Genomic DNA, 19,321 nt, shown 5'->3' with positions numbered 1-19,321 from the left:
TACTGAAAAGGCTGAGGGGGGTAATTCCTGTAAAACACTGATCGTTGTGTTGATACGTAATTGTGGGAGCCCAATATGTCAATCAAGATTGCATTTCACCACTCCCCCCCCCCCGCCCCGTCCCCGCGGCCCCTTCCTCTAGCCCAGGGACATCAGCCTGATTCTTTGGCCTCATCAGAGTGTTCTGAACACAGGCCTTCGATATATGTTTAAAAATAAATAAAAATCTTGTATTCTGCTTCCGGCACTCTAGATGAACGACCTCAGGCAAATCACTCAACCCACCTAGACCGCATTTACCCTGTGCAAACGGCAATGGCTATTAATAAAGCGGAGTCCGCGTCTTCCCTCCCCGCCGCACGTCTCGTCCCGAACCCGCCCTCCTCCCAGCCCACACCCTACTGCGCCCTTGGCCCTTGCTCCCTCGGGACAGCAAGCGTGGGAGCCTAGGCCCCGCGCGACTCCCTCCCCGCACCCCGCGCCCTTCTTCCTTCCTCGCCCGGACGGACGCACTTCCGGCGGATGTAGCGGGGCGGCCCCCGGAAACGGAAGTGAGCGCTGGGGCAGGCTGACCGTCACGGGGCTGAGGCTCGTCGCTGAGCGGGTTGAAGATGGTGAGTGAGTGCCTGGGCAGCCCGAGGGCCAGGCGCCCCCGGGAGAATGGCCAGGCAGCAACGGATCGCTCCCCTCAGCCTGTCCCGCGGTAGTGGCGGCGGTAGCGTGGGGATGAGGCCGGCCTCGGAAGCCATGAGAATCTGTCGAGTCACGGGGTTGGGGCGGATGGTGGCCGTCGCCGGGCCCGGGTCTGACGCTAGTGTTGGAAGCAGCGATTGGGCTTTATCCTGTCCCTTCTCCCTGTCCGACTTTTCGCTTAGTTTGCGCCTTCCCAGCATGCCCAGGGCCCTTCCCCGTGGTGGGTACGCGGAGCAGGAACGTTCCGTGGGGGTGGCGCCGCAGACTACACCGTCCCTGATGGGAAAACCTCCGCTAGCCCGGGGTCTGCAAGCCACGGCCCCCGCCCACATCCCCGGCCCTTGTAGCTGGTTGATAACCACAATTGTAGAGCGCATTTGTATAACCCGGTTTTACTCCACAAACATCTATGAGAGTATGCAAGGTGGGGGGGAGAGGGGTGGGAATCAGAGTTACTCCTAGTTTGCCAGGGTCTTTTCCTAATCCACCATGACTGCTTGTAGGGGGGGAGTTGGAACCTGTTGTTCAAGTCCTTCGATTCTGGGCTAAGGATTCTGGGCTTTATCCTGCAGACATTGGTGAATGAATGAAAAGTTCTGTAGTAGTTGTTAGTGGAAGGGGCGCTGTGTTTTAGGAAGCCTTGCTGCGCAGACCTGGAAAATGAGTGAGTGTAAGATAGCAGGACCTCCTAGACTGCTGTTGGAATCCTCCATTTGTGAGAGTCTGGACCAGATAAAATATCTGGCCAAATAAAATACGTGTGAGTCATGAAATGAATAAAGATGTTGGCTTCTTAGCTCGCCCAGCATAGTATATCAGACTCAATAACCAACTGCCTGTAGCTATGTCACGTTTTTCCGCAAAATTGCAGGGTTATTGTACTTGAAAAGTCGTGATTTAAGGTCAGCATCCTGTGTTTTACCTGTGTCACACTACATTTTATTTAACCTTGTTTTTATTAGATTAAGCCCTTGGGAAGTAGACATGTTCTCAGCACCTAGCAGGTTACTTAATACATAAAAGGTGCCCAGTAAGTATTTGGTGATTGCAAGTTTTATAGTGCAGAAGTGTAGTTGATTATGCATCAGTGTAATTCCCTGCAAATCAGATTTTATTTTGTTTTATCCTATCCTGATTAGATAAATTCATTTTTTATAGTTAGTGCTTGCCTCTTATAGAAGCTAAAGACTTCCTGAAAGTCCCCCTTTTTCTTTGCTTCTATGACCTCTCTTTTCTAGCTATTCTGGCTGTTGTTAATCCCATTTCTTTGGCTCTTTCTTTGTCCGTAGGAATGATATTCCCCAGGATTCAGTCCTCAACCTTTTCCTTCTTTGTTAAACATCCCAACCTAAGGGAGCATTGTTGCCAGTGAAAGCAAACATGATCATAACGTAACCCTTCTGAGACTCAATTGCATAAGACCCAAATTTCTGTGCATCTGAGGCTTACCGTTTTTTCATATTCTCAGCCCTTACTTCTGCCCCATTCATCCAGATATTTGGCCAGTCATTCCAGACTACTTGTAGCTTGTTCTCTTACACAGTTGACCCTCCATGTCCCCAGGTTCTGCATCCTCAAATTCAGCCAATGCTGGGTCAGAAATATTAGGGGAAAAAAATTATGTCTGTACAGTACAGAATATGTACAGACTTTTTTTTTCCTTTGTCATTATTTCCTAAACGATGTTATATAACAACTATTTACATTGTATTAAGTATTATAAGTAATCTTGAGATGGTTTTAAAGGTTAGGGGAGGATATGGATAGGTTACTTGGAAATAGTGCACCTTTTTATATTAGAGACTTGAGCATCTGTAGAGCTTGGTAGTTGAAAGGAGTCCTGGAAACAATCTCCCATGGATGCTGAGGGAGAACTAATATTTTCATACTTTTATGCATATTGTTATTTCTTTTCTTGGAATGCCTTTCAGTTTGGCAGTCCAGGAGTCCTCTCCACCCCGAAATTTGGTTCTTACACCACACATGCCCCTCTGCAGTAATGCTCAAAGCCTGTAATTATTTGCCTATAGGCTCTTTGAGGGCAGAGACCTTATCTTTTCCTTCTACTGCTTAAACAGTGTTTTTTTTTTTTTTTCTGTCAGTGTTCAGTGTATGTGTGCTTAGTATCTGTTTTGTGTTTAATAATAGTGTTTTTTTTATTTGTGTTGTAGAATGCCAGAGGACTTGGATCTCAGCTGAAGGACAGTATTCCAGTCACTGAACTTTCAGCGAGTGGGCCCTTTGAAAGTCACGATCTTCTTCGGAAAGGGTATGTGGAGAAATTGTGACTTCAGCTTTGTTAGAGTGAAATGCGTCTGTGAAACATACTTTATAATATTCTTTAAATACTTTGCTGTACCGTAAGTGTGTGTGTGATCTGGGACGTGGTAAACAGTAACAGCATGGGCTAGGAAAGAGTCCGGGCTGTTTCCTGCGGTGGAAGAAGCTGGTCGTTCCAGGATAGGATAGTTTGGTGTGTAGTCGTGTGAATTCCTGGAACTGTCTCCACAGCTGCAGTACAGAGCAGTTTCATCCCACCCGAGTAGCTGGCTCGCATCCTGGCGTTCTGGTCAGACCCTTGATGTGTACGGTTTTGATCTTAGTACTGTGATATTTACTGTCTCTTTTTTTTTTTTTTTCCAGCTTTTCTTGTGTGAAAAATGAACTTTTGCCCAGTCACCCTCTTGAATTATCAGAAAAAAATGTAAGTATGTTGCCTATTTTTATTGATACTTGGATGGTTTCATTTTAGTAAAACAATTCTGCTGCTAAAGCTTTGACTGTGAAGAATATGAGGTCTTATTTTCCACCTCCTTATAGGGTAGGCTTTCAAATTATTATACTGTTTTACTAAAAGTCCCTTTCTATGCATCCTTTCCTATCTTTTTTATGTACATCTCTAAAGATTGGTCCACCTCTCAATTCCTCTCAGAATAATTTTCTCATCTGATACTTGTGTTTTCTTATGCATTTTTCCCTTGATACTTTTACTGTTGATCTCCAAAGCCGTATCTCTAGCCTTGAACTCTTTCTCAGGTTGTGCCTCTCAAAGTTAGTAAGGAATATATCCACCAGGCACAGTAGGTGCACAGATGTGACATAATCCCTTCCTTATGGAATATACATTTTAGTAGGGAAGACAGGCCGGCGCCGCGGCTCACTAGGCTAATCCTCTGCCTAGCGGCGCCGGCACACCGGGTTCTAGTCCCGGTTGGGGCGCCGGATTCTGTCCCGGTTGCCCCTCTTCCAGGCCAGCTCTCTGCTGTGGCCAGGGAGTGCAGTGGAGGATGGCCCAGGTGCTTGGGAGACCAGGAAAAGCACCTGGCTCCTGGCTCCTGCCATCGGATCAGCGCGGTGCGCCGGCCACGGCGGCCATTGGAGGGTGAACCAACGGCAAAGGAAGACCTTTCTCTCTGTCTCTCTCTCTCACTGTCCACTCTGCCTGTCAAAAAAAAAAAAAAAAAAAAATAGGGAAGACAAGCAGTTGAGAAGAGACTTCATAATGTGCTGAAGAGGGCCAGGAATGGGGCAGCCACCCATGCGTTGGGCCTTTGGAGGGCTTTGTAGAGGAGGGGACGTTGGAACAGTTTAAGGCCAGTATTTACCAGGTGTGTACTCAGAAGCCACTCCCACTCATAGGAGATAATAAATGTAGATGTTCCAAAGGCAAATTAAATGTTTTAGAGTATGTTTAGGGCAAGAAGAAGGAGTAGATCACTACAGAAAGATGGCAAAATGTGACCCAGGTAACTGAAATATTGTCAAGGCTGTTTTCTGTTGTTTTTATTGTTGGGGTCTTTGTTTTGTTTTGTTTTTGCCTTTTTAGCAAAAGGAAATACTTTTCTATAAGAAAGAGTAGAATACATGATGTAATTATGCAGTTGTGGTTCAGATAAGAAAATCAAGGAGCTCTTAGTTTGCTTTAATTGCATTCAGGTTTCAGGCTCAGAGGAGATTTACATGCATATGAATATGAGCACGTATGATTTTAAAACCATGCTGATCACCTCTGAGGAAGGTGGAGAAATAGTCCACATTTCTAAAAGGGATACAACTGAAAAAATGTAGATTATCTGTGGTGGCATTGGTTCCTGGCAGTGTTCTTAGTGGGTTACTAAGGAGGTGACCGTGACTGTTTACTAAAGTAAGTGGTGATTTCCAGCACCTAAGTGAGCTTAAAAAACGGTAGTCTTAATTCACTCTTTTATCAAATTACCACATGAGTTCATCAAGGGGAGGAGTGATCTGACAGGGTAAGCATGATGATAAGGGGCGGATTGTGGGCTGACTGAGAGGGCTGCAGAGCAGAATGATTTGCTTGACAGCTGTGCTGAGTGGTGACTAAGGAATTGTTGGTTTACAGGGAGTGTTTAGGTAGGGGTCTTGAGCCTCTACATGTCTCAGAGAGCAGGGTGACTACTAGGAAAGACTTGAGGAGAGCATCAGAAATATAAGTGAGGTTTTTTGGGGAAAAGCCTAGTAGTTCATTTCGAGGAATAATTGAACTGTGTTGCTGATGACAAAATGGACCAATAGGCCAAGGTGAAACTTTCAGAAAAAGTTATAGGGGTGAGTGTGAAGTTCTGCATCTGGGTCCAGATACAGCAAGTTACACATTTGTAGGAAGATGAACCTGACTTCGTATGTAAGAAGCTGCAATGGCTGGAGACATTTTTGATTATCACAAGTGGTGTGACTCGGGTGGGATGTTAATACCAGTAATGATTGAGTAGATACCAGAGATACCTCCGAACGCCCTAAAATGCGCAGGACAGCCCCCAACCCAAACAAAGAATTGCCTGGCTTAAAATGTCAGTGTTGCCAAAAGTTGAGAAACCCTGACCTATATGTAATGTTTTTCTCACGGCGTTGTAACCTCCTCTAGGGTAGACCAGTAGGTCTGGGTTTGTGTTTTGTGTGTGTGTGTGTGTGTGTGTGTGTGTGTTTGATAGGTAGAGTTATAGACAGTGAGAGAGAGAAAGGTCTTCCTTACGTTGGTTCACTCCCCAAATCAAATGGCCGCTACTGCTGGTGCTGCACTGATCTGAAGCCAGGAGCCAGGTGCTTCTTCCTGGTCTCCTGTGCGGGTACAGGGGCCCAAATACCTGGGCCATCCTCTACTACCCTCCCGGGCCACAGCAGAGAGCTGGACTGGAAGAGGAGCAACCAGGACTAGAACCCGGTGCCCATATGGGATGCCGGTGCTGCAGGCGGAGGATTAACCAAGTGAGCATGGTACCGGCCCCTTGGTCTGTTTTGTATTTTGCCACAGAGCCTAATTCTGCATGTTCTATGAATTTGTATGTTGGTTGATAATTGTGGTTTTAATATCACATTAAAAGGTGAATGTATTCAGAGAGAGAGATATCTTCCATCTGTTGGTTCACTCCCCCAATGACTGCAATGGCTGGGGCTGGGCCAGGCCAAAGCCAAGATCTTGGAGCTTCACTGGGTCTCCCACGTGGGTGTAGGGGCCCAAGCACTTGGGATGTCTTCTGCTGCTTTCCCAGGCACATTAATAGGGAGCTAGATCAGAAGTAGCACATCCAGGACTAGATCCCATATGGGATGCCGGCACTGCAGGTCCCAGCTTAACTAGCTATGCCCCAGCACTTTCATACTCAGTAATTCACAATTTTTATTAGTGCATGTTATATTTTCTGCATTCCAAATTATTTATGCCTTTTCTCTACTTGCTTTGCAGTGCTTCTATTCAAAGTTACTTAAATAATGAATATGCCTTGTAAATACACTTGTAATATGTAATACACTATAGTTTTTTTTTGACAGGCAGAGTGGACAGTGAGAGAGAGAGAAAGGTCTTCCTTTTAGCCGTTGGTTCACCCTCCAATGGCTGCCGTGGCCAGTGCGCTGCGGCCGGCAGAATCCGGCACCTCGACTGGGACTAGAACCCGGTGTGCCGGCACCGCTAGGTGGAGGATTAGCCTAGTGAGCCGCGGTGCCGGCCAATACACTATAGTTTTATGAATCTAAAATTTAGTCATTTTACACTGGAAGTATACTGCTATTGCTGTTTCAAATATATGCATGTGTTCTAAAATGTGTCAAAAGTTGGGTACTTTGTTATTGGTATAAAAATCCTTTAAGTAAGTATTGTGTTATACATGTATCACTGCCAACTATGAAAGCTGAACATTATAAAGTTACATTGTCATTTGTAGTTCCAGCTCAACCAAGATAAAATGAACTTTTCCACACTGAGAAACATCCAGGGTCTGTTTGCTCCACTGAAACTACAAATGGAATTCAAGGCCGTGCAGCAGGTGAGTGTGTGGACTCAGTTATGCACGTGTTCAGGGTGTTGGTATCCTGTGGTCATAAGGACTTTTCCATGTCATAACAGCTATTCAAGCCTTCCCTCAGCTCCCATGCAGCTGTTCTCCTTTCCCCCTTTTTAGGGTGTGACCATGATTCTTCATGGAGGAAAAAGTCACTAAATGGAAAACTCTAATTTTTGGTTCAGTATCTAAAAATATCTATCTATTTTCATGTTTTTCTGCCTTTTTTTTTTTAAGGAGATCTTCATATTTTATTGAGGATTTCTTTTAAAGATATATTTACTTGTTTGAAAGGCAGCAAAATGACGAGGGTGAGGGGGGAGACAAAGAAAATCTCCCTTCTGCTGGTTTTTAGCCCAGATGGCTGCAGTGGCTGGTTCAAAGCCACGATGAAGCCAGGAGCCAGGAATCACATCTGTATGTGGGTGCAGGGGCCCAAGTACTTGGGCCGTATTCTGCTGCTTTCCCAGTCACATTAGCAGGAAGCTGGATCAGGAGTGGAGCTACTGGGACTCAAAGTGGCACTCCGATATAGGATGCTGGCTTCTCAAGTAGCAGCCCTCGTGTTTTTCTGCTCTTTGTGGGTTCCACTGAACTTGCGATGACTCTCAGGGTACAAGTAGAGGTGCCGAGTGTGTAATCTGTATAGCTGACTATATCTGTGGTGAAGGACTAAGTGTGTCTCCCCAAGTGTGTGAGAATCATCCCCAGCCCTGTGCTCTGGCTTCTGCCATATCGCGTGCTTCAGGGATACCTTCAGCACCTCCCTCTTGCTCTGTCTCAGCAGCAGCATTTCTGTGTCTTTGAAACTTACAGTCTTTTCAAGCAAAACAAGAATTGTATCAAACCTGAATCCCTGCTAGCAGCTTCTTTCATTGTTCTATTGTCCTTCACCCCTTTTTCATTCTACCCATTGTGTTCTGGCTCGCATCAGTCACACCAAGGAAGCTGCTTCTAACTAGTAAAGACTTTCCCTGCTTGCTTTACTTGGTTTCTCTGCAGCACTTGGCACTAATTGAGCGCCTGCCTTCTTCCTTGGCTTTGGAAACACTTTTCCTGATGTCCGCTGTCCTTCTGAACTTCATTATCAGGTGTCTCTGAAGGTTCCTTGTCCCCTTCCCTCCCTGTTTCCTTCCTGTTCATACAGCTGTAGTCATTAGCATTTATATGCTGCTGTTTCCCCAGTTAAAATCCTCAGGAGCGGCAAACCTAGAGGCTTTTCCTAAGGGAGGTTCCACAGGCACCTCACATCTGACTGCATAGTACAGAGTAACTCACTGCTCACATACTCCTTACCACGTGCGGATAGGTTCTGCCTGAGGCAGAGGGGGGACTGTTCATCTTGGTTCTTACCCAGTACCTTGTCCCAGCCCACTCCCTCCCCCAAGCCTAAATATCTGGTTAGTTATTTGATTTTAACATTGGTTCTCACCCCTGGTGTGCTTCGTTTAGATTATTTTAACACTTACCCTTCCAGCTTCATGGTTCACACTCTGTAGTGGAAATAATCTTTGTAAAACAGAAATTTGATCAAGTCACTCTCCCATTTTGCCATTAAAATAAAAGGCAACTCCTTAACAGTTGGTGTTTTTAAATTGGCTTCTTCCTTCCCACCATATTCCGTACCCTGCTAAACTACTTGACATTTCCTGATTATGTTCTTTCACCTCTTTATTTTGCACATGTTTGCTACTAGTGTGGATTCCTTTCTCTGACTTAGTTAAAATTCTTTCAGTAAATTCCATTAGTGTCGTTAATTGTATTGACTAAATCCTTCTGAAAGCTACTTTATTTCCTCCAAGAAAAAGCTCTAAAAAGCACGAAGCTTTAAGTCAAAATAACCTGGGCCTGAATCTTGGCTCCAACATCCGGTCTTAAAAATTCACGTGAGTTAAGAGACCTTTCCAAACCTCGTGTTTTTTCCTTGTTCTTAATGTGAAGTGGAGAGAGCAGTAAGAACAGCATGGGGTTATTCTGAAGAAGAAATGAAATGACACGCGTGGCACAGAATTGTCAGCTTCCCCTTTGATTTCCTGTCGCTTGGATTTCAGCTGCGTATTGCTCATATTTTGGACCTAAGTTTTAATCCCATGTGATCCAAAAATCTTTGCCCGGAATTCTGAGCCTTTTCTCTTGATCCCTGGATCCCTGTACTTTTGCAGTTCTTGCTTGTTGAGATGTATAATCGTTTTTGCTCCTCCTGCTTGTTTGTTTGTTTGAAAGGCTGAGAATGAGAGCGAGAGAGGGAGAGTAAGCAAGCTCCCACCCACTGATTCCCTCCCCAAATGCCTGCAGCAGCTGAACTCAGCCAAGCCAAAGCCAGGAGCCTGGAACTCAGTCTGCCTCCCACATGGGTAGCAGGGACTCAAGTAATGGAGTCATTACCTGTTTGCCTCCCGAGGGTTTTCATGAGCAGGAAGCTGGGACCCGGAGCGGAGCCAGGACTCAAACCCAGCAGTGCAATAGGGGATGAGGGCATCCCAAGCAGCATCTGGCCTGCTGCACCCCATGCCCATTTGTCTTCCCTGCACGTGACACCTTCTCTGGGCGGCACCTCTGATACCACCTGCCAGACCCCTTGCGTCTGGTGCAGTTTACAAGCTCCTGTTTTTCATTTCTTCCTCCCCCCAACTTTCCTTCTCCCTCCGCCCTTTTTCACACTTGCAAAGATTTAAATCTGTAGGCCAATGTTTATTGAAAATAACATCTTTAGTCTGGATACCTTTTTTTGGAATGAGGGGAAACTCTGAGCATAACTCCCTGCTTAGGTTCTAAAGGTGTGATTATCTGTAAAATGCTAGTACCATTTGATCCTGAACCACCCGTTGCTCTCTTGGTAGTCTTCTGGCAATATCCCATATTATCTGCAATTGTAACTGCTGGATAGCTAATAGAACAGAGAAACTGGAAACTTGGTTAGGTGCGTTCAAGTTTGTCGAGGAGCTGCCATGTGCCAGTGACTACTTATGTACTGCACCACCCCACAGTATCTTGTTTCACAGAGGAGGAAGCGGGCTGAGAGGGGTCAGGTAACTTGCACAATCCGTGAGCTGGGAAAGTGATGAGGTCAGACTTGAACCCACATCTTTCTGCTCCCGGAGCCTGTGCTTCTGTCCATTATCCTGTACGTAGATAACAGTCTGCAGGAGGTGTGTTGATTACTTGAAGCAGTTCAAAGCAGTCTACAAAGTGAACTAAGCTGTTTACTAAGTAAAACAGTGCTTTCACTGAGTCAGGATTTTTTTTTTAAGATTTATTTACTTGAGAGGCAGAGTTACAGATGGAGGGAGAGACAGAGAGAGAGGTCTTCGATCTGCTGATTCACTCCTCAGGGCCACAATAGCCGGAACTGGGCCAATCCAAGGCCAGGAGCCAGGAGCTTCTTCCGGGTCTCCCACACGAGTGCAGGGACCCAAGCACTTGGGCCATCTTTTTCTGCCATCCCAGGCCATAGCAGAGAGCTGGATTGGAAGTGGAACAGCTGGGACTCCAACTAGTGCCCATGTGGGATGCCGGTTCTATAGGAGTATGCTTAACCTACTATACCACAGTGCTGGCCCCAGGGTCAAAATTTCTTTAGGAATTTGATCATCTCTTGTATGTCAGAAATGAGATACAATGTTAGGCTCTGTGATTTTGTGTTTTATGTGATGTGTGCTCTGGTTTTCCTAGACAGGAGCAAAGCCTCAAAATATTTGTAGATGTGGCAAGATTAAGTCAATAAAAGCTACAGTTTTACAGTGTTGGCATTTTCACTAGAGCTTTGAGAATTTTTTTTTCTTGAAGATTTATTTGTTTATTTGAAGGGCAGCAGAGCAATACAGATCTTCCATCTGCTGACTCACTCACCAAATACCCACAATTTCCAGGCCAAAGCTGGGGCCAGGAATTCTATCCTTGGTTTCCCACATGGGTGGAGGGACCCAAGCACCCAGGAGGGCATCTGCTGCTGCCTTCCCAGCTGCATTAGCAGGGAGCTGGATCAGAAGTGGAGCAGATAGACCTTGAACTGGCATTCTGAGATGGGATGCCAGTGTTGCAAGTGACAGCTTAGCCTACATGGTGCCGGCTCCTTGAGAGATATTTTATTTATTTTTTGACAGGCAGAGTTGACAGTGAGAGAGAGAGAGAGACAGAGAGAAAGGTCTTCCTTTTTCCGTTGGTTCACCCCCCCAAGAGGCCGCTACGTCCGGCGCGATGTGCTGATCTGAAGCCAGGAGCCAGGTGCTTCCTCCTGGTCTCCCATGTGGGTGTAGGTGCCCAAGGACCTGGGCCATCCTCCACTGCACTCCCAGGCCACAGCAGAGAGCTGGACTGGAAGAGGAGCAACTGGGACAGAATCCGGTCCCTCAACCGGGACTAGAACTCCAGGGTGCCTGCGCCGCAGGCAAAGGATTAGCCTAGAGAGAGATATTTTGAAACTTGGTATCTAAAATATGAGCTGGTGTTTTTCTCCACAAAGTAACTTGATATTTGACTTAGTTTTGTGACTCAGAATGAAGAACATGGAATTAGATTGTACTTGTATTTTTTTCCCCTTACCCTTGCCCTTTCATTCTTTTCCCGAAGGTTCAGCGTCTTCCGTTTCTTACAAGCTCAAACCTCTCACTGGATATTTTGAGAGGTAATGATGAGACTATTGGATTTGAAGATATCCTTAATGGTAAGTATCATTCAGACCTTTTTATGGAACTCATGTTATATATAAGGTGGGAACAGCCCAATAAAGCAGAATCTACAGTAAGAGAAAATGTAATGGCAACAGCTGTTCCCCATTTTTTAAAAGTGAAGATTATTTGTGATATTCTAAGATAGTCATTTCAGTGAAGTAATGCTCATCATATATTCATGTCCTGAGCATCAACTCTGGTATGTCAGCCTAATACGATATTCCTAATACGATATTCAGTATTCTTGTTTGTGAGAGAAGTCTCATTTTAAAGTGACTGGAACAAATACGATAAAAGATTTCTTTAAACATAGCCCCCAAATGTAAGTGAGCGGTGAGTAAAAAGAAGAATTTTTCACTTTTCACAAAATACTTGGAATGACTGTGGTTATGTAGAGATGAATAACTTTTAAGCAAGAACAATGCATGCAGCATCCTCTATTTCTTTGGTCCTGCGGAAGATAAACAAATACAGCCCTGCCCCATCTTGCCTCTGTGTGTTACCTCCCAGCGGAGCAGGAGAAAGAGCAGCCCAGCAGGATTAAGTCTAATTCGTTTTGCTTGGCTGCTGATGTCCGGTAAGGAAACGCCGTGGACACAACAGAAGTCTAGAGGGCCTCCTCTTTCAGAGTCTTCCCTGAGGGAATTTTTGAGTAAAGGAAAACGTGGGATTCCTAAGCTTATTGCATTGAATTTAGACCTCATATAAAACTAGGAAGGATGTAAATGCTTACATATACTTTTAATTAGTTCTACAAATGAGCCCATGTGAGACTCTGCTTCCGTAAGTTTCTGTAAAGGAAGGGAGACTCAGCACTTACTCATCAAGTACTTACGTGTCAGGGCGGGGAGTGCTCTGAGGAGACAGCAAGCATCTGTGCTTTCCAGGGGAGAGGCAGATGTTAAACAGACACGGTTATCCACTGTGGTAAACCCGAGGAATACAAAGGGTGCTGTTGTGTTAGGAGAGACGGTGCCTCTGGGAATGGAACACGTGCGGTCGTTCGTGCAGAGTAAACGGGTTAGTGGGACTGCAAGCCGAGGGAGCAATATCTTAGCCAGAAGAAGCGATGCATGTTCAGGGTCTCCGTCCTGAGAATAGCTCAAGAACCGCAGGGCGTGGGGTCTTACTCCAGTTACAGGCTGATGAGCCAGCCTGCTGTGGTTACACGGATTGCTGGCAGCAGACACAAGACCCTGGAGTCGAAGAGCAGTTTCTTGCTCAAAGCAGGAGCAGTAGCCAGATGACCAGAGTTTCCATTGGCTCCCTGAGCCCCACCTCCTTCAGGGCAGGTGAGGCCTGCGTGTAGGGTGTATTTCGTTACAAGAGAGGGACGTGAGTGCTCTTAGAACAGGCAGTAAACCTGCCTCTCCCGTGCTGCTCTGCCTGCTGAGACTGCTCACTTCAAAGCTGCCCTCAAGAGAGTCCCGAACAAAGCCAGCCAGCCTCTGCAGACATGAGAACTGTGGGAGGCCGGCCGAGAATCGTCTGCCCCTCACATAAGAGCGCTTCGAGAAGACCCGTAGGACTGGGGTGTTGAGCGGAGTGCAGAGAGGGGAATAAGATGAGGTCAGAAACGTAGACAGGGAACACGTGAGCTCAGGCCTGCAGACCAGCAAAAGAAGTTTGGAATTTATTCGGGACGCAATGAAAACCCTTGAGTATTGTGCAGCAGGGTTGTGGATGTGGTATAATTTCATGTTTGGAGAGATCACTAGGCACCTGGCTGTCTTTCCTTGCATCTGTGAGGTAGACAGACACTAGCTGGAAAGATCCCTCCCCAGGGTAGGTGATTTTGATCACTGTGGGGCCACTGTGCTGTCCTTGGGGGTGGTTCCCCCATTGTGGGACCTGACTGTACAGTATGCAGGTGACTGTGGCTTCACCTCAGGGCCTTGTGTTCACTGTGCTTTCTGCTTGCAGTGTTTCCCCTCAGTGTTCAGTTCTCAGCTGAAAGGTGGCTTTTTTCTACCGACAGTAGTCCCTAGTTGTGCGTCACTTTACCTCACCTTCATTCTTCCCATAATCCTTCTCTTATGTTTGCTATTTGTCCTCCTCAACTTAAATGTAAGCCTCTTGAGAACTGGGCTTTGTCTCAGAACTGTTGTGTCCTGGTGCCAGCTAAGGTGCTGGAGCCACAGTCAGGGTGTGAAGTGCTTGCTGACCACGTTTTCCTCAGCACCTTGGACCCAGAATTCAGTGTGAGTCCACGAGGGTGTCATTTGTTCACCTGAACATTGTCTGAAGGCTATTAAAGTTCAGAGATGATGACATTGTTGCCTGTTTGTGGGTGAAGTGCTTGGCCAGGTCAGTTCTGCACACTTTACCAGGTGGGGAAGAGCATGTGTGGAGAAGATCAAGGCAAGTCAAATGCAGACTTTCTTGGTGCTGGCAAGGGCCTGTCCTGCGCTCCAATCCCTCACTTAACGATGAGTAAGCGGAGGCTGACAAGAGGTTCCAGTCCGCCCTTCCAGTCTGCAGGCCGGCGCGTTGCTCACGTGGTGTTCTGTCACCAGAACAATCAATCAAAAATGATGTGTTTCATAAGTGTGTACTTTATTAAAGTAAGTCAGAAGCTTAAAAGTAGTTTAAAAGGATGTTGTCGTTACATAAATGAATATATTCTCTGTAAGAATAGAATTCTTTTTTTTAAAGATTTATTTATTTATTTGAAAGTCAGAGAGAGAGAGAGAGAGAAAGATCTTTCATCCAATGGTTCACTCCCCATTTGGCCGCAACGGCAGGAGCTTCGCCGACCTGAAGCCAGGAGCCAGGAGCTTCTTCTGGGTCTCCCACGTTTGTGTGGGGGCCCAAGGACTTGGGCCATCTTCTACTGCTTTCCCAGGCCATGGCAGAGAGCTGGATCAGAAGTGGAGCAGCCGGGTCTTGAACCAGCGCCCATATGGGATGCTGGCACTTCAGGCCAGGGAATTAACCCACTGTGCCACAGCACCAGCTCCAAGAATATAATTCTTACAACATTAGAAACTCAGTCATTAACCCTTCCCTCATTCCACAGTTACCTGCTGCTTTAGGCTGTGTCCTGGCAGACCTTTTTCTGTGTCTCCACACAAATAGATGTAGTCGGAAAATATTCGCTGTTGCCTTGGATTTTTCTTACCACAGTTGATATCATGTTGTATCCACCTTATAGAATCAGTGCAGGGGTTAATGCATGCTCAAGCTGGGGAATGTTTTCACTGCCCCCAGAAAGCTCCTTGATCCCTTCGCAGGCAGTGCTACCGCCCAGCCCCAGGCAACTCCTAGTCTGTTTTCTGTTACTTTGGATTACTTTTGACTGTTCTGGATTTCCATGTAAGTAGAAAATCATTGAATTTATTATTTTTTTCAGAATCTTTGGAAATGTTTGTTTCTGTTTGCTTTCAGATCCATCACAAAGTGAACTGATGGGAGAACCACACTTGATGGTGGAACATAAACTCGGTTTACTGTAATTCAGTGCTCTGTCCATGAAAACAGAAGAGCTGCATCTTGTTTATACCTGTCTTCTTGCTATAATTTGATGTATACAGCATTAAAAAATACTGACACATTTGAGAATTTTTGCCTCAGCAGTCTCAGTATCTTTGAAGTTATTTGGGTCTCTGGTTTGTGGCTTTGGAACAGTTCAAAGTACTTAAAATGATTTTATATCTCCTTTTTTATATTAAAACAGTAGTCTTCTGCGCATTTAAAATATGATTGCCCATGAATATTATAAAACTGTCTATAGATTCCAGCTCGGCCCAATGTTCAAGTGTTGCATAAAGTTAATTCTGAATAATCATTGTCAGTATTTAAGTCTGCAGACTTCATTACGGGCATCTTTCATAAAAGCGTTCATAATTGATTTCAGTGGCAGTACTTCATATTGACTCCAGTCTAAGAGACTTCACTTTGTCTTGTTTTGCTGTAAACCATTAATATTCAAAAGGTAATATTTGCTGTGTTGACGTTATTTTAGAGTGACAACTATTGTTTGATTCTTTCAGGTTGAAAAATATACACCCAGAGGTGTTAATTTTGGTCTTGTCTTTAAAGTGAAAAAAAAAAAAAAAACCAGAAGGTATAAACTGCTAGTTTATTACAAGCAATACTGTTAAAACATTTTTTGTTACTAATTTATATAACCCAAGATGCTTAATTTTTAAAAACTATTAGAACATTCGTGTGTAAACTGCATCTATGAGCAAATTCCATAATAACTGACTTAAATCTTCCACATGATTGCTCTTTCTTATGTTCTTTATGAATGTGATATATGAAACTTGAGATTTTTAGAACATTAATGAATGGGTCATCTTTCAGTAACTAAAAATACAGATTTTGCTGATCGGGTTTTAAAGAAGCCTCTTTATCAGGTAAGTGACTGATTTGAGATGCTTGACAGTGACTGGAGACTTTTGCAGAACAGCTTTGGGAGTGGACTGCTACTGGCATCTAGTGGGTGGAAGTAAGGAGTGCAGCTGAACTTCCTGTGAGGCACTGGACATTGATCTTTGTTCAGGTAACAAAGACACTAAAGGGAAATGATCTTAAAACTCCTAAGTCTTGTACATCTTAAAAAATAGTTACTAATAAATACCTCAGAGTCCACATTTTGTTTCCTGCAGCGAAGAATCACGTGGCTCACCAGAGTTGACGAGGTTGACAGGCCTTGAGATGAGCCAAATGATTCATTTTGTAAAATTTCTCTTTTGCTTCCTACTATTAAGCTTAAAATAATCCTTGTCAATGCAGCATTTGCCAACCCACTTCACGCATTTAATAATGAGAGGTTCACTAATTGTTTCTGGAATCACTTAGCTGAAGAAATGGGAGGTTTCTTCTGCACCTGAGTTTCCTTCCTGAGGAAATAACGGATAGAGTTAAATGGGGGTCTGCTGTTGGGAGGTTGCCAGTCACTGACTCCTTCCTGCTCCAGTGCAGCCCTTGTGTTCTCAGATGAAGTTCATGTTATTGCTTGCAGTCAGGGTCTCTAAGTAACTGGCATCAGACAGTTGGTGTTACGGGGAGCAAGACCCACAGCAATGTGGGAACTGGGATGAGTTACCAGGGGAGATAGGGTAGGCTGTGAGTGTTGGTTAGGAAATGAGCTATCTCTGGCAGGCAGTTGTACAATAGCTTTCTTATCTGATCACTTGAAATCACAGGCCCCTGTTACAGCAAGGATCTGGGCAACCAAAGTATGAAAAGGTCAGGATGCCAGAGTAGCTGCTTCCAACTGCATTGGGAAGTTGCAAACAAGTGACAGAACTGCAGATCTCCAAAGCACGCCTAAAGCAAGATCAGCGTCTCCAGCACCAGCACAGCTGGTGAGGTCACTGCCCCACCAGATCTGTTGTGAAACCTGGGCCTTTGGTTAGGACCAGGAGTACCCCCAAGCACAGAATGGAGTGGGCATACTCAGAAGGGTGTTCCCAAGGTGGGGGTGGAGGTCAGCTTAGCAGAGAAAACCAAATCCGGAGAAATCCAACATGCGCAAAGATATGTAGACTTCACGAATTTTTATCTGCAAAGAATTCAAGAACATGTGAAAAAAATACTCCCTGGATTTCCTAGAAGTCCTTGCTGGCTTGGGTTGAGACCAGGCCAAGGTTGTAAATGCTCCCAGGTGATTGGATTAGCCTAGAATAAAGCTTGGTGTTTGGATTAATTTGGATTAATGCTACTGCCTACCCCCAACTGTTTGAATAAAAAGAAGAGAGGGTTGAGAAGCACTCATTTAGGCCAGGGGTTTCCAGATCTGGATGTCAGTCACCTGGGGAGGTTTTTAAAATCCATTCCAGAAACTTTGGGCATCAGACTAGGGATTTTTTTTTTTTTTTTTTAAATTTCCCCCAGGTAATTTTGGTGCACAGGCATTTCTCCAAAACACTGAACACAGGGCACCCTATTCTTACTCTTGGGATTTTTGACTGTTCAGTGAGCAATCAGAGAAGTACTCTCAGTCCATTAGTCTTCTATTACAGGGGTTATGAGTCCCAGGGATCCTGATGGATACCTGAAACGTTAAGGCCCCTTTATAACCAACAGCACTTCAGAAATGGCATGGGGTGGGGGTGGGGGGGCAGGCTCTGACGCTGCTTGAGACACCCATGTCCCATACTGGCGTACCTGGCTTCAAGTGCCAGTGCCACTCCCAGTTCTGTCTTTCTGCTAATGCACAGTTTGGGAAGCAGCAGGTGATGGCTCGAGTAATTGGGTCACTGCCACCCTCGTGGGACACTCAGATTGAGTTCCAGGCTCCTGACTTCACTAGGCCCAGCCGTGATTATTTGGCCCATTTGACGAGTGAACCAGTAGAGGGGAGATCTGTCTGTCTTTTTGCTTCTCTTTTCTCTCTTTTACTTAAAGATTTATTTATCTGTTTATTTGAAAGAATTAGAGAGAGGGACAGATGGAGATCTTCCATCCAACGGTTCACTCCCCAGGTGGCTGCAATGGCCAGGGTTGGGCCAGGCCAAAGCCAGGAGCTGGAAACTTTATCCTGGTCTCCCACATGGGTGGCAGGGGCCCAAGCACTAGGGCCATGCATCTTCTGCTGCTTTTCCCAGGCCGTTAGCAAGGAGCTGGATTGGAAGTTGAGCAGAAAGACTTGAACTGGTGTCTGTATGGGATGCTGGCACTGCAGGCAGCAGCTTAACCCACTACATCACAATGCTAGCTCCCATCTTTGCCTTTTGAATATTTAATACATAAAAACAAAAGAAATAGGACCAGTGTTGTGGCGTAGCTGGTTAACTCACCACATGTGGTACTCATGTGTGTGTTGGTTCATGTCCCAGATGGGATGCCCTCCCAAGCCAGCTCCCTGCTAATGTGCTTGGGAAAGCAGTGGGAGATGGCCCAAGTGCTCGGGCCCCTTGGCACTCACACGGGAGACCTAGGTGGAGTTCAGGGCTCCTGGCTTCAGCTTGGCCCAGCCCTGGCTGTTGTGGCCACCTGGGGAGTGAACCAGCAGTGCTCTCTCCTGTCTCTGTAACTGCCTCTCAAGTAAATAAATTTAAGAAAATAGGAGATGGCTGGCGCCATGGCTCACTAGGCTAATCCTCCACCTTGCGGCACCGGAACACCGGGTTCTAGTCCCAGTCGGGGCGCCGGATTCTGTCCCGGTGGCCCCTCTTCCAGGCCAGCTCTCTGCTGTGGCCAGGGAGTGCAGTGGAGGATGGCCCAAGTGCTTGGGCCCTGCACCCGATGGAAGACCAGGAGAAGCACCTGGCTCCTGCCTTCGGATCAGCGTGGTGCGCCAGCCGCAGTGCGCCGGCCGCAGCGGCCATTGGAGGGTGAACCAACGGCAAAAGGAAGACCTTTCTCTCTGTCTCTCTCTCTCGCTATCCACTCTGCCTGTCAAAAAAAAAAAAAAAAAAAAAGTATATGTAGGGGCCAGCGCTGTGGCGTAGCTGGTTAAGCCTCTGCCTGCTGCATTGGCATCCTATGGGTGCCATTTGGAGTCCCGGATGCTCCTCTTCTGATTTCAGCTCTCTGCTATGGCCTGGGAAAGCAGTGGAAGATGGCCCAAATCCTTGGGCCCCTGCACCCACGTGGGAGACCTTTAAGTATCTCCTTGCTCAGCTCAGCTCAGCTCTGGCTGTTGCACCCATTTGGGGAGTGAACCAGTGGAATGGAAGACTTCTTTCTCTGGTTCTACTTCTTTCT

At 45.9% G+C, this 19,321-nt stretch overlaps 1 protein-coding gene across 1 annotated transcript; it reads left to right on the top strand.

Annotated features, from left to right (window-relative positions):
* Nucleotides 1-420: 420 nt before the first annotated feature.
* POMP (proteasome maturation protein) lies at nt 421-15,223 on the top strand. The gene is made up of 6 exons (XM_008275217.4): nt 421-614; nt 2,865-2,962; nt 3,337-3,397; nt 6,876-6,977; nt 11,562-11,655; nt 15,050-15,223. The coding sequence occupies exons 1-6, from the start codon at nt 612-614 to the stop codon at nt 15,115-15,117; spliced, it is 426 nt and encodes a 141-aa protein (XP_008273439.1). The 5' UTR covers nt 421-611; the 3' UTR covers nt 15,118-15,223.
* Nucleotides 15,224-19,321: the final 4,098 nt, after the last annotated feature.

Source organism: Oryctolagus cuniculus, chromosome 9 (genome assembly GCF_964237555.1).
Source record: "Oryctolagus cuniculus chromosome 9, mOryCun1.1, whole genome shotgun sequence".
In the NCBI taxonomy this organism is placed as follows: Eukaryota; Metazoa; Chordata; class Mammalia; order Lagomorpha; family Leporidae; genus Oryctolagus; species Oryctolagus cuniculus.
The sequence above is the reverse complement of the archived record's forward strand: the minus strand, read 5'-3'. Positions and strand labels throughout refer to the sequence as shown.